This window comes from Ostrea edulis, chromosome 1 (genome assembly GCF_947568905.1).
Source record: "Ostrea edulis chromosome 1, xbOstEdul1.1, whole genome shotgun sequence".
Taxonomy (NCBI): Eukaryota; Metazoa; Mollusca; class Bivalvia; order Ostreida; family Ostreidae; genus Ostrea; species Ostrea edulis.
The window spans coordinates 39,684,184-39,699,733 of record NC_079164.1 but is presented as its reverse complement, the minus strand read 5'-3'; the positions used below and the strand labels follow the sequence as shown (position 1 = coordinate 39,699,733).

General features: G+C 34.1%; 1 protein-coding gene across 1 annotated transcript; it reads right to left on the bottom strand.

Moving 5' to 3' along the window:
- Positions 1-14,967, bottom strand: LOC130050014 (uncharacterized). Its single transcript, XM_056148399.1, has 3 exons — positions 14,758-14,967; positions 14,069-14,173; positions 1-464 (listed from the first exon to the last, which is right to left on the bottom strand). The coding sequence occupies exons 1-3, from the start codon at positions 14,909-14,911 to the stop codon at positions 316-318; spliced, it is 408 nt and encodes a 135-aa protein (XP_056004374.1). The 5' UTR covers positions 14,912-14,967; the 3' UTR covers positions 1-315.
- Between the last annotated feature and the right edge of the window lie 583 nt (positions 14,968-15,550).

Below are 15,550 nucleotides of genomic sequence, written 5' to 3'. Positions count from 1 at the left end.
GATTCAGTACTGTGTACGGAAATATGCTATTGAGTATATATTTAAAACAGGAAATAACAAAGAACAACAATTTTCATTCATATTTTATTCAACATATATATACACAGGTTAATAGCAATGGCTGATCTGCATATAATGACTGCTAGTTATTGGCTGGTATGCAGTGAAAGGGAGCTAAAAAGGAGTAAAAAGTTAATTTCAGCCAGGTGAGAATTAAATTTCTTCTTTTTTATGTGTTATACATATCTAATTCTTTTCTTTTGCTGCTTCAAATCTTGTGAATGTGAAAATTTTCAGTCTAATATTTTGGCAATGTTATAGTGTGGCTGAAATAAACCAGTGTTCAGGAATGTCCAGTAATGGCATGACATCATGAGAGTTTGGCATACAGACATTCACATGATTAATGATGAAACTGAAGACCTCAAGTGAAAGGCATGGAAAATTATCCAGTTCCCATATACCTGAAAAAGAGGAGGGATGCCACAATATTGATGATAGATTTTTGTCAAATTGAGAAGCAAAGATGTTTTTAAAAATGCAGAAAGTGATATTATTGTAAATAATATGTTTTATGCATTTATATGTAACAATACACCGGTACATTATTTTGCTGGCTTTGTGACGTAACAATGCACTAGTACATGTGTGACGTTAGATTATCTCTTGACGTAATAAATTACTGTATGACGTTATCAGTATATTGTTATTATTGTTAGACGTTTCACTTGTATTAAACGAATCATAAGAAAAGATAAGAGAAGATTCAGATAACACTTCAACATGTAAGTGCTGATATCTTTCTGTTTTGATTCGTTTTTCCTTCATCGGAACTTGGATACTGCGAAGGGTGAAATCCGGCGTTTTTACATTAATTATGGCAGATCTAACTGTGGTAGCGGCGATTGGACATTCATACATCAGAAGACTTTCAGACACGTTTTTAAAAGTTAATTCGGGTTATGTAAATCTTTGTTTAGACCAAAGTCGATTCTCTGTAACAATTCGTGGTCAAGGAGAATTAGCAGTGAGAGGCTTAACGACATCTAATCTGTGCAAATTTCCCGAGCCCCAGACATTTGTTTTTTCCAAATCGGGGGCAATGATGTGTTACTACATTCACCTGCAAGGATTGTAAGAGACATCATTTCTCTTACGGACTTTCTGATCCATGGTACGAGAGTCAAACACATGATTGTATGTCAACTTATTCGTCGTGACCCCAAGAAATCACCGCTAGTATATAACGACGCGGTCGTTGAAATAAACCAGATCCTGAACTCTGCGTGTGCATCCTTACTAAATGTGACATTTTGGAAACACAAGGGATTTTGGGATAACCTCCAGTACCTTGGGCCCGAAGGAGTACATCTGTCTACAAAATCTGTTAACAATGAGCCAGTACCTATGGTCAAATACCTGAGCAGCATTAAATATGCGGTGATCAACACTTGCAGGCGACTAAGGCCAGTATATAAATTAATTAGATTATGTTGAAGTATGACATCTTCTTGCATCGCATGTAGCTCTTAAGTTTACAAATTGCAAGACAAGTTTATAGATTTTAAGAACATTTAGGTTGTGATATAAATAATATTAATGTCATGGGTCAATGACAATACAAACATTTAAAATATATATGAAGTTGGCTCTCGAAATGCATTGAGAATAAGGATTTCTAAGTAATCGATATCATTTGTCCAAGATGTTACATATGTAGTTCATAATATACAGGTGTACGATCTCTAAGTAATTCATCTTGCTTTTTTAAAGAAATTGGTTTGCTATGCGAACTGTCAGTACATGATCTCTAAGTAATTCGTGTTACTGTTTCTAAGAAATTGGTTTGCTATGTGAGCTGCCAGTGCATGATCTCTAAGTAATTCGTGTTACTGTTCTAAGTTGTTAGTTCACTATGCCTCAGTACATGATCTCTAAGTAATTCATGTTACTGTTTCTAAGTTGTTAGTTCACTATGCCTCAGTACATGATCTCTAAGTAATTCATGTTACTGTTTCTAAGAAATTGATTTGCTATGTGAACTGCCGGTACATGATCTTTAAGTAATTCGTGCTACTGTTTCTAAGTTGTTAGTTCACTATATCTCAGTACATGATCTCTAAGTAATTCATGTGACTGTTTCTAAGAAAATAGTTTGCTATGTGAACTGCCAGTACATGATCTCTAAGTAATTTATGTTACTGTTTCTAAGTTGTTAGTTTACTATGCCTCAGTACATGATCTCTAAGTAATTCATGTTACTATTTCTAAGATGTTAGTTCACTATGCCTCAGTACATGATCTCTAAGTAATTCATGTTACTGTTTCTAAGAAATTGATTTGCTATGTGAACTGCCGGTACATGATCTCTAAGTAATTCGTGTTACTGTTTCTAAGTTGTAAGTTCACTATGCCTCAGTACATGATCTCTAAGTAATTCATGTGACTGTTTCTAAGAAAATGGTTTGCTATGTGAACTGCCAGTACATGATCTCTAAGTAATTCATGTTACTGTTTCTAAGTTGTTAGTTCACTATGCCTCAGTACATGATCTCTAAGTAATTCATGTTACTGTTTCTAAGTTGTAAGTTCACTATACCTCAGTACATGATCTCTAAGTAATTCATGTGACTGTTTCTAAGTTGTTAGTTCACTATGCCTCAGTACATGATCTCTAAGTAATTCATGGGACTGTTTCTAAGAAATTGGTTTGCTATGTGAACTGCCAGTACATGATCTCTAAGTAATTCGTGTTACTGTTTCTAAGATGTTAGTTCACTATGCCTCAGTACATGATCTCTAAGCAATTCAAGTTACTGTTTCTAAGATGTTAGTTCACTATGCCTCAGTACATGATTTCTAAGTAATTCATGTTACTGTTTCTAAGAAATTGGTTTCCTATATGAACTGCCAGTACATGATTTCTAAGTAATTCATGTTACTGTTTCTAAGTTGTTAGTTCACTATGCCTTAGTACATGATCTCTAAGTAATTCATGTTACTGTTTCTAAGTTGTTAGTTCATTATGCTTCAGTACATAATCTCTTATGTAATTCATGTGACTGTTTCTAAGAAATTGGTTTGTTATGTGAACTGCCAGTACATGAACTCTAAGTAATTCATGTTACTGTTTCTAAGTTGTTAGTTCACTATGTCTCAGTACATGATCTCTAAGTAATTCATGTTACTGTTTCTAAGTTGTTAGTTCATTATGCTTCAGTACATAATCTCTATGTAATCCATGTGACTGTTTCTAAGAAATTGGTTTGCTATGTGAACTGCCAGTACATGATCTCTAAGTAATTCATGTTACTGTTTCTAAGTTGTTAGTTCACTATGTCTCAGTACATGATATCTAAGTAATTCGTGTTACTGTTTCTAAGTTGTTAGTTCACTATGCCTCAGTACATGATCTCTAAGTAATTCATGTTACTGTTTCTAAGATGTTAGTTCACTATTGCCTCAGTACATGATCTCTAAGTAATTCATGGGACTGTTTCTAAGTTGTTAGTTCACTATGCCTCAGTACATGATCTCTAAGTAATTCATATTACTGTTTCTAAGATGTTAGTTCACTATATCTCAGTACATAATCGCTAAGTAATTCATGGTACTGTTTCTAAGAAATTGGTTTACTATTTGAACTGCCAGTACATGATCTCTAAGTATTTCTTATAACTGTTTCTAAGAAAGTGGTTTGCTATGTGATCTGACAATTCATGATATAAGTAAGTACTGTTTCCAATATGTTAGTTCACTATGTCTCGGTACATGATCTATAAGTAATTCATACTACTGTTTCTAAGATTAGTTCACTATGTCTCAGTACTATATCTCAAGTTATTCCTGTTACTGTTTAATAAAAAATGGTTTACTAGGTACCAGCATATGATATGTTCTTTTAGTAATCGGGGTTACTGTTTCTAAGTAATTGGTTATTTTGTGGACTGCCAATACGAGCTGTTTAAGTAATTACAGGCATCGATTCTAAAATGTTAGTTCATTATGTACCAGTACATGATCTATAAGTAATTCATGTTACTGTTACAGATATAGTTTACGCTATTAATTTTAAGAGCAACTAAATTTGGCAAAAGCTTTAGGTTGGGAAATATCATGTAATTGTAGCAGGGGCTATTTTCCTTATAATTTTGAATTCATACATACATTTTAACTATAATAATAGTTGCATTTTCCTCAGTTGTAACCATGCCGAGGAAGCGGCCAGCCGCACACGAGTCTGCCAAACAAAATCAAAAAGAACGAAAATTGATAACCAGTCCGCGAAAGCAGTCAATCAGCCACTAAACATCGATTACGAGAAATTAGCTGCAGATATTTTGAAACGGCAAAATGACAGCAAGAATCAAAACCATGTAGAAACGGAGGAATCAGCAGAGTCAACTGTAGCTCAGTCATCTGGCACTGTGGATCAGCCGAATAGTCCTGACACTAGCAATAACATCTCTACTTTAATTAACCAAATATTTAATACAGAGAGCTTTCAGGGAAGCTCCATACTTGGCCAAACAACCAACACACGTTCCATGCCAGCTTTTGCACATTTGACACCGATAGCATGCGACTTAATACAAGCCTCTCTCAACCCTGCTACAAAAAGGCATATCTACATACATGGGATAAGCTGTGTCAATGGTCAGCATCAAAGCTTACTCTCCCATTACAAATCTCTACAATTTGTAACTTTTTGGCTCACCTATATGAAAACAATTATTCGGCAAGCACGTTAGCATCACAGGTTTCCGCTATTTCATTTCTTCATAAAATTTTAAACTTGCCAAACCCATTTTCTAGTACAAAAATTGTTAAAAGGCTGTCAAAAATCATGTCATGGGGCAGACTCGCGATTCCCAATAACAGGAAATTCTCATGAAACTCATCAATGCCATACATCATACATGCTCCAATTTTCTTCACCGTGTTTTATTGAAAGCATTGTTTCTCACTGCCTTTTTCGGATTTTTCATACTAGGGGAATTAGTTACGAAGTCAAAACAGGCTATAGTTCAAGTAATACAAAGGTCAGACGTCCATTTCGAAGCAAAAGAAGAGAAGTTAACCAGTGTAAGCTTAATTTTACGTCATGCTAAAACTATGCAAGCTGACCAATCAATTACTATATGCTTAGAGGTCCAACCTGACAAGGAATTCTGTCCAGTTTTTGCTCTCTTTCACTATTTGCGTAAATTCAAACATTCAAGTGGTCCCCTTTTTCAGTTTATTAACGGGGCCCCAGTTTTACATTCATTTGTTTCAAAACAATTAGAGGCAGCTATTTCATTCATGGGTTTCAATCCAAAATTGTACAAAGGTCACACTTTTCGAATCGGAGCAGCAACACATGCAGCTAGGTTAGGTTTTTCTGAAAACGCGATACAGCGAATGGGTCGATGGAAGTCCGATGCTGTTAAGAGATATATAAGGACGGGTTCTTTTACTCTTTTAATCTAATGAGTCAGATTATGTCTGTCATATTCCCTTGTAGGTGTCACTAGATCACTCAACATTAGATGGGTCAGATTATGTCTGCCATCCTCCCATACAGAAACCGTCTTCATATCAACATTAGATGGGTCAGATTATGTTTGCCATCCTCCCATAGACCGTCTTTATTTCAACATTAGATGGGTCAGATTATGTCTGCCATCCTCCCATAGACCGTCTTCATATCAACATTAGATGGGTCAGATTATGTCTGCCATCATTCTATGACTCTTAGTATATGTAAGTTATTAGTGATGAGTAGGCCAGATTATGTCTGCTACTTTCTCCGACACCTGTACTGCTAGTATACATGTACTCCTGTATGTGCTAAATAGGTGACACTGATGTAATCCAGGTCATAGAATCAGGAGTTTTGCTGGCTATTTGAAATTGTATAAGTATTCTGTTGTGTTATGTATTATTGAATTTCCTTTTCTCAAGATTTTCTGATATCAAAGAGGATTTTCTTTCCTCTGGCATGTTTATATGTTGTTTCCCCTGGGTGGCGGAAAATCCGATGTTTATTGGATTTTGGTGGCCTGTTGTTTGTTGCCACCTTATTTTTCATCATAGTGATTATAATTTTCACACTATATCTTAACATGTAACTTTGGGAGATCCTAAACCAAGTCTATGTACAATTTGATAAGAAAGTAGGATCTCCCTAATTGTTTATCTTGATATCTTCTTGTCATTAATAAATGACAGTTTTACAACTACAATAATTACTTGTTTGTTGAGATGAAAAATAACTAGCTGCGGGAAACATGTTTTAACTTCTAGATTTATCATATAGATGGAATAAAGTGATATTATTGTAAATAATATGTTTTATGCATTTATATATATGTAACAATACACCGGTACATTATTTTGCTGGCTTTGTGACGTAACAATGCACTAGTACATGTGTGACGTTAGATTATCTCTTGACGTAATAAATTACTGTATGACGTTATCAGTATATTGTTATTATCGTTAGACGTTTCACTTGTATTAAACGAATCATAAGAAAAGATACCCACCGCCACCCCTTCAACCATCCTGCTGTATATATTTTACACGTTGTCATTTGGCTATAGTTGTGGCCTATTGTTTGTTGCCACCTTATTTTTCATCATAGTGATTATAATTTTCACACTATATCTTAACATGTAACTTTGGGAGATCCTAAACCAAATCTATGTACAATTTGATAAGAAAGTAGGATCTCCCTAATTGTTTATCTTGATATCTTCTTGTCATTAATAAATGACAGTTTTACAACTACAATAATTACTTGTTTGTTGAGATGAAAAATAACTAGCTGCGGGAAACATGTTTTAACTTCTAGATTTATCATATAGAAGGCATAAATCATAATTTATGTATTTGTTAAAAATACTGTTCACTGCACATACATGTATATTTTTTTTTAACTTATCTAGAAATATATGAAGTAATGCATATTAAAACTGTGAATGTATGAGTTTTCATGACTTTTATCAATAAAACTTACCATATTTATTGTACATATATCTAATTTCCCTTATACATTCATTGTAGTCATATGGGAGCTTGCTTGCATTCAGAGTTCTGACATCAATCTAAAAAACATGCATATTTCGTCACAAGAGCCATTTGAGCACTTTTAACATGTATCATGTATAAACCTAGTTAAACTACTTCAAAATCTACCCAACATGTTTTAAACGAACATAAAAAGGTTCTTCCCAATTTTTTTTTTTCTTGTTTCAATTTAGTTCATAAAATTTAAAGTCAATTCACCTTTTTCAATTTTTTGATGCATATGATGGATTTCCTCTGTATTGCTATATCTATCAGGCCCAGCACAATCTCTATATAGTTTTATAAAGCTATTTCAAATAGCTTCATTAAGCTAGTTTCGATTAAATTTCTTAAGTGCAATGGCACATAACAATATACATGTACTTTGAACTAACCACAACACTACTCTAGTTATAGATCATATGCCATTTTAAGAATTTGCATGAAAAGATCATTTCTTTTGTATTGATAACTGCCCACTACCTTGTGTGTGTCGAAGCTTAGATAAGTATATGATGACTTTACAATGTGGAATCTAATTGCCAATATATCAGCCTATTGATTCTCAACGGTGAAGATTGGTTAAATGTTGCTAACAACTTAATAATCCTAAACATTTGACAATTTTGAATCAAAATTCTTCCTAAGGTACATAGATTAATAAGCATTTATTGTTTACAGTGTGTTGTTTTGAATACAAGGATGAAATATTTTCACTTAGAAATTCAATTCTTATGCTTTAGAAATATATTTGGTAGAAGATTTGAAATAGTTATACATGTATCAAGCTATTTCAATTAGCTTTATATACCTATTTCAATTAGATTTAAAAATCTATAGCTTGATTAAGCATATATACATGGCTAATTATACTAGAGATTGTGCTGGATTGGTCTATGAGCACATAATTGAAATGATGTTGCTGAAAGGAATAATATTACCTTAATCATGATCAGATATATATTTTTTCAATGATATAAATATGAGCAGTAATCGCAAATACCTACTGGATTGTGAAAAGTCAATAAAATGACTACAATAATCAATAGTCATACTAAAAATTCTTCCAATTACATGAGTACATCATTAGAAATCAAACTCCAAAGACTTAATTGTGACACAAGTATTAGTTGATAAATAATTATTTTCAAATTAGATAGCATATTGACTATACCCAAGTTGATAATTTTATCCTCACTCACATATGGTTATACCATTGCACTTACAAACCCGGTCTAATTCAATCTAAACTAGCTTTAAGTAATAAAGCTATTTCAAATACCTATGTTATAGCTAATATATTACTCTTCACTGTGTATTGTCATTATTTATGTCTTATATCAATAATTATATATGTTACATGTTTATGCACATTTTGGCCCTGATTTGGTAACGTAAATGCTATTTCACATAGGCCCTAGACTGTACTGGACCTAATGTCTGCTTTATGAAGCAGTGCACATTGTGTTTTGTTTAATCATATATAAAATGTCGTCATAATTTTCATTTTACCAGTTTGACAGGTTTCACTGAGTCTAATACGTTCTTTTCCTTTCCACCTCCGGTTACTAGACAGCTCAGCTAGGCCTTGTGTGAGTTACACTACAACATTGCATCGTCTTCTGTTCTTGACGAAGTCTTTCGTTGTATTTCGTAGATCAATAGTAGCTTATCAAACGCTCATAAACAAATATGTACCGCATACACCCCAAACTATTACATGCATATTTCAATTTCATGCTGATCGACAAAATTAAGGCTATCTGTAACCTACTAGGTCTAATACACGAAGTGTGGACTGTTGGTAGACAAAGGTAAACAACGATAAACCGGAAGTAACCCTGTGGAACATTTTTGAAGCGGCGTGACTAAACACAGAATAAACACTGTGTTGCGGAGGAACTCGAAACACGGCTATTGTAAAAGCATTACTGTTGAATTGTAACAACATCGATATAGAACAGTGAACTATGATTGTGTAAAGAATATAATACTGTTGCAATGTGAGATTTTGAGCTAATAATACAGACTGATGCCTGATCAGGGTTAAATAAATTGCAATGCTGGGTTTCCATCGCTATTTTCAGTATCACAGAAAAGGTTATAATGAGATGGACATGTAAACACTCCAAACTTGTATAAAACAAGATGTGTTTGTGAAACACAAAATGGCCCCAATAATGGTCGATTCCGAAGATGGCCAAAGTCACAAAGACAAATATCTTGGTACCGGTAGAAAGATTTTGTCACAAGAAATGTTCAAGTGCAATATGAAAGCTCTAATATTTACCATTTAGAAGTTATGACCAATGTCAATCTTTTTAAAAGTAGGTCAAATGTCAAGGTCAAAAGGTTTAGTACAAACGGAAAGGTCTTGTTACAAGCAATACTCATGTGAAATATCAAAGCTCTATCACTTACTGTTCAAAAGTTATTACGAAGGTTAAAATTTTCAAAAAGTAGGTCAAACTCCAAGGTCAAATGGTGAAAATGTTGGTACCCACTTAGAGGTTGATTGATTGATTGATGTTTTCCGTCACACTCAACATTTTTTGAGTTATATGGTAGCGCCTATTTTTTATTGGTGGAAGAGAGAACCCACATACAATGTATAAGAAAACACCGACCTTCCGAAAGTAAACCCACAAAAAGGTCTTGTCACAAGGTCTTGTCACAAGAGATACTCAAATGAAATATCAAAGCCCTAGCTCTTACTGTTCAAAAGTTATTTGCAAAGTTAAAGTTTTTAAAAAGGAGGTCAAATTCCAAGGTGGAGGTCACAGGGTAAAAATGTTGGTACCCACGGAAAGGTTGATTGATTAATTGATTGATGTTTTCCGCCACACTCAACATTTTTTCAGTTATATGGTGGCGTCCAGTTTTTTTATTGGTGGAAGAGAGAACCCACATACAATGTACCTGGGAAGAGACCACCGACCTTCCGAAAGTAAACTGGGAAACTTTCTCACTTACAAGCGCGAGCGGGAATCGAACCCCACGGAAAGGTCTTATCATAAGGAATACTCATGTGAAATATCAAAGCTATATCCCTTACTGTTCAAAAGTTATTAGCAAGGATAAAGTTTCAGGCAGAATGACAGACAGGACAAAAACAATATGCACCCTGATCTTCGATCTCGGGGGCATAGAAATAGTTTCTAAACTACTAGAACTGTATACATGTATATATGTACATGTAGATTGTAAACATTTTAACAAATTATTTACATAATTTCAAATTTTTTGACACCAATTAGGACTAGAAGTTTCCTATGCAATGAAAGATATATACATGTGATAGTCAATCATAAATATACAAGTCCACAAGCCAGACATATCTTTTTAAATAATATGTTATAAAGAGCTGTAAATCATTTAATTTTCAAAATATTAAGCATCAAAGATGAGTATGACCGAGTTGTAGTTTGGAAAATTAACATGCACGTATTTTATATAGTTTATAAGCTGAATAACCGCAACAGGTATTTAGTGTGATAATGACCTTGACCTTTGGATTTCAAAAGCAACGTGAATATTGAAAGTCATCATGATTTGATTGATTTATTAAATATTGTTTAACGTCCTTCTCATATGGAGACGTCATCACTGCCGGTGAAGGGCTTTTGTGGTCTCATCCGAAGGACAATCCCATTTAGTCGCCTCTTACGACAAGCATGGGGGTACTGAGCACTAACAAACGTTCTCTACACTTACTATGCTCCTTCCGGAAGAGCACAAGTGCGCAAGCGCACCTTGATTAGCATATCAAAATAAACAATATTGTAAACGTATCAAGTACGAACGTTGCACGCGTCTTAATTGAAGTAGTAGCTAGTAGCGAAACTGCACTGTACGTACAAATTATGGAGAATTTTAAAGTGTTGCCCTTTAAATCGATAAATTTAGAGAGGGGGAAATCGAGTAGGAAAAGAAGGGACTTAGAATTGATCAATGGTGACTTTTTTCCAGCAGAGGGTCATACTTGTTTGGAGGTAAATAGAACTAGGGCGTTTGATGCAGATGAAGATGATCACATTGATACTGTTTCATGTATATATTTTGGGGGAGCCCGACGATCAGATGAGTCATCCTGGGGTGATTCTAAAGACATTTTTCAAGTAGACTATTGTGTAACTAACATGGTAGCTACTACTTTGCTAAGCTAATGCAATGTATACCACCAATATGCATGTGTAAAATGCACATATGTACACTGGCAGTCGCTGCACTGTGTATCAGATATATGCATACATATATTTCGTTACAAAGTAATAATTCAGATCTAGCAATTTCTGAAATGTAAAAAAACAACCTTTAATCAGACAGAAACATCCAATCATGAACGAACACCCAATCTCAATTGGGGTGATCGACGCAAAAATCCATAGAACGACGCATAATGAACCTTTGCGAAATCGAAAGTAGAAAGCCTAAATAATTTCAAACAATTGTCACAAAATCTGAAGAAATTGCACATAATTGTCTAAACTTGTTTAATTTTTGCATCTTTAATATGTAAATCCCTTTTTTTAACCTACCATAACTTTAAAAAAAAAACGCCAAAATTCCAAATATTAACCGATTTCTTTGCTGTTTGCATGTCACGTTAGAGTTAAAAAAGAGTTATCAAAGGGCAATAACTGCGCATACTTCATTCGGAAATTACCTATACTATTTTTAGTTGCGCAGTTAGCTAGACGAATCGAAGCGTGGGCAAAGAACGATAACTCATTTTCAATATGGTGGTCAATTTGCATAATTTATTCAAGAGCAAAAGTTGCATTGACGTTTGTTAGTGCTGAGGACCTATTCTAACCCGGATCCTCACGGGACTATCATGATTTGAAGTCTGATAAACATGCAACAGCAAGTACATGTATAAAAGTTAGAGGCACGCTCAAATCTACATTATATAGAGCAAAAGAGACTTTGATCTCAAAATGAATAAGAAAAACGTCAAAAAAAAAAACAAACAAAACTCGCCTGTACAGTTTTCGAGGGGGGGGGGTGTAATTTTGTTGGCTTGCATTAAAATTATTTTTTGCGTGCATAGAATAAATAACCCGACAAACTCCGGATACATTCGCATATTCTCGGTTTCTTTCATAAAAAAGGCCGGATGTTAACAAAGTAAGAATATTTGCTCATGGAAACAACAATTGTTTCTGTTTGAAAAATAATTCAAATTCATTTAATAAATAAACGAAAAATAAAGAGATTGTTTTTTGATTTTTTTTTTCTTCAAAATATTGATCTTATATTTTTGAAATCTGTGTTCAAAATGATCAGCGCAATTTTTCCACTCTTTTCTTCCACGTATATTCAATTCATGTGTTCTCCGCACGGCTTCCGTTTTGAGGCCTCGACTGACAGTAAACTAATAGACGGGGTCACGACCCCGTCTAAAAAGAAGAATTTGATACATTGTCAGAATGGATTAAAAGTATATCAAAATCCAGCATTAGACATATTAAAACAGAAGTACGTACCATCTATTCTTCTATGTTTAGTAAACCAGAAGTGATGAAAGAAATAGATAGGTTACACGAGGAATGTGTTTTGCTTCCAGCTGACAAAGCTTGTAACAACATTGCGTTCGTTTGTAATTGTAATGAAGTTCTTTTGGATTTTGTGTAAGCAATAAAGATAATGATAAATCGTAGAATAGATAAAAAGAAAATTTATTTAGCAATAAGATAAGAAATATAAAGATGTTTGAAAAACACAAAAAAATATCACACTTTCACATACACACACACACACACACACACACACTCTCTCTCTCTCTCTCTCTCTCTCTCTCTCTCTCTCTCTCTCTCTCTCTCTCTCTCTCACCGAGAAAGAAAATATAAATTGATATAATAGACCTGGCAATATTGACAATCAATATAGCGTATAACTGCCAAGACAATTCAATAGTCAATACAACAGATATGTCGGTCTAGGCTAAAAATGTAACTAATAATAAATGCATTACAAAATGGTTCAAATAGTATCAAATTCCGCTAACTACAGAAAAAGTTAAACAGTAGTAAATTACGTTTTGTAAATACAAAATTTCTCAAATTCCTTTTTGATAAAATGTTAATTTACTGAAACTCAATATATCCTGATCAGGTAAACGGAGTTATCCGTATTCAAAATCAGTGTGCCAAGAACGGTTTAACAATCGGTATGAAACACGTCAGACAGCATTTGACCCAATGATAGGTTGTATTGACGAACTAGATCGTTATAACGACCATAGAATTTGCGAAATGTTGACTTCAATCAAGACTGTTGAAACCCCTGTACAATCAACTTGTTTGTCAGTAGCTTACCTCGATTTAAAAACTGACTATACGCAGAACATGTATTACACTTGCCAGTAGCACCCAAGATCAGTAATTGGGAAACATCTTTTTATTCATACATGTCAAAACATTATCAAGACGGTGCATTGTACATGAAGCTTAAATTCATTAATGTATTGAAGATTTAAAAAACTTAACATTTTGGCGATAAAAACATATTTTTAACAATGTGCATTGATGCATAAACATCCTCATCAGAGGTATGCTTTTTAATTCAAAGACATGTCATTCTTTATATGTTTCAGCTTTTTTATCGTATGCAGGAACAGAAACTGTTGTGAATAGTGTTTTGCATCGTCATCTTTTTATATGAAAAATTTGGTAACATCATTTTTTCTACTCTTAATTTTGTATTCTTCATGGGATTTATGAGACTGCGGATGACTCAGTTTACCTGATGGAGATATAAGCCTCACAGCAGGTGTGACCGGTCGACAGGGATATGTCCAACTCCTAATCTTGTATTCCTTAGAAGAGTTATGAGATTGATAACTGTTCATTATCTTCATTTTTACATGATCACGTGAGTGATATAACAGGCAAAAATTTCTTGTGAGAAAACAATCGACAGGATTATTACGCATCCTTTACTAAATGCAACAAAACACTTTTATCTAGGTACATTGCGTTCTTCACATTTTCAAAATATAAATACTACTTACAGTTAAACACTGTATTGGATTTGTAAATGACTGTTGGGCACGCAGTTGATGATTTGGATATGCATGGTATGGACTTCAATGTCTTGTTGAAAACGGGACAGTTACCTAAAAACCAAATAATATGATTTTTAAAACTTGAATTCATATAAAGGAGATGTTAATGTTGCGAAATGTTCTTAAGGTCACTTACTAAAAACAAATTGTTTTCAGAAATGATGAAAATGGATTCTAATGTTATTTATCATTATTTAGATAAATGCCTTCAATCCAATGCCAGGAGCGACAACTCCTGTGACCTTGTTCAACTTCAAACGTTTTGGCGACCATAGGTATAATCATACTTTATAGCATGTACATGTAATCAAGCCTGTACAGACACTGATCAGCTGTAGCATTGTCCGGCTATATTTATATTTTTCCATTTATGTTTAAAGAAGGAAATTGAATAAACTTCATCGTATGGAATTTAAGTTTTGTCCAGGATTTCTCAATTATGTGCAATACAATGGGAAATATTTGTATAAAGTCATATAGTAGGAACAATATATCACAATGTTTTATCATCTGAGAAAATATACAACTTCAAATTTTTTAAAGAAAATATATATCGACCCGTGCATCTAATTTTTGTAGCAAGTATCCATATAAAATGCATGGTTTTTGGTAAATAAACAGTTTTCAAACTATACCTCCCTCAATCCAGATAGCACTTTCACATCGTTCAGTTACTTTATGATGTTGTGTCTGTATACAGTGGTAGTAGTCTCTCGGGGAACATGCTTTTTCAGACGATTTTTGGTTCCATGCTTCTGCTGTTGTCGGACAACCAGGGTCCATTTTCATCAAAAAGCCGTAGGCCGCCTAACACTTCGATAGGACGATCGTGGGGGCGTAACACAGTTACATTCACTATCTACTTAAAAAGATATGATAATTTAAAATTAGGTAACGTTTACTGATAAAATATCTCATTAAAATATCTCCGGTAAATGCATACATGTATAACAGTACATCTACACAAAGTACAGGGCTGTTACACCCCAAATCGTCAAGTGGGACAAGATTGCACTATCATTAGGGGCGACGATTTGGGATGTACTATTGCACACCCTAAATCGTCAACCGTCCTAAGCCATCGCCCGCTAATATTTTATTGAGTTTTTAAGGATAGATTACACTGAAGTTATTTTATTGTACCACATCTTATATGGGGTACATAAGTTTCACTTGGTCTGTCTGTCTGGCTGCACCCATTTTTCTGGTGTTTGTCGACCTATTGGACTGCAGTTTTGTATGTAGATTACACGTGACCTTGTGACATGCATCCCCAAAAATGAGAATTCTGGAATGAAAGCTTCAAGCGCCGCGAGCTGTGCACAATTTTCAGCAACTCTGCAATATCTCTGGTGTTTGTGAACCGATTGAGCTAAACTTTTGTATGTAGGATATATGGTACTACGCACATAGGTTTCATTTATTTTT

Excerpts from the sequence above, each read along its gene's own strand:
- LOC130050014 (XM_056148399.1), bottom strand. The coding sequence starts at position 14,911 with ATGAAAATGGACCCTGGTTGTCCGACAACAGCAGAAGCATGGAACCAA. Across the intron at positions 14,174-14,757 it reads TGCTATCTGGATTGAGGGAG|GTAACTGTCCCGTTTTCAAC; the intron begins GTATAGTTTGAA and ends TTTGGTTTTTAG. Across the intron at positions 465-14,068 it reads ATCCAATACAGTGTTTAACT|GTATATGGGAACTGGATAAT; the intron begins GTAAGTAGTATT and ends CCTCTTTTTCAG.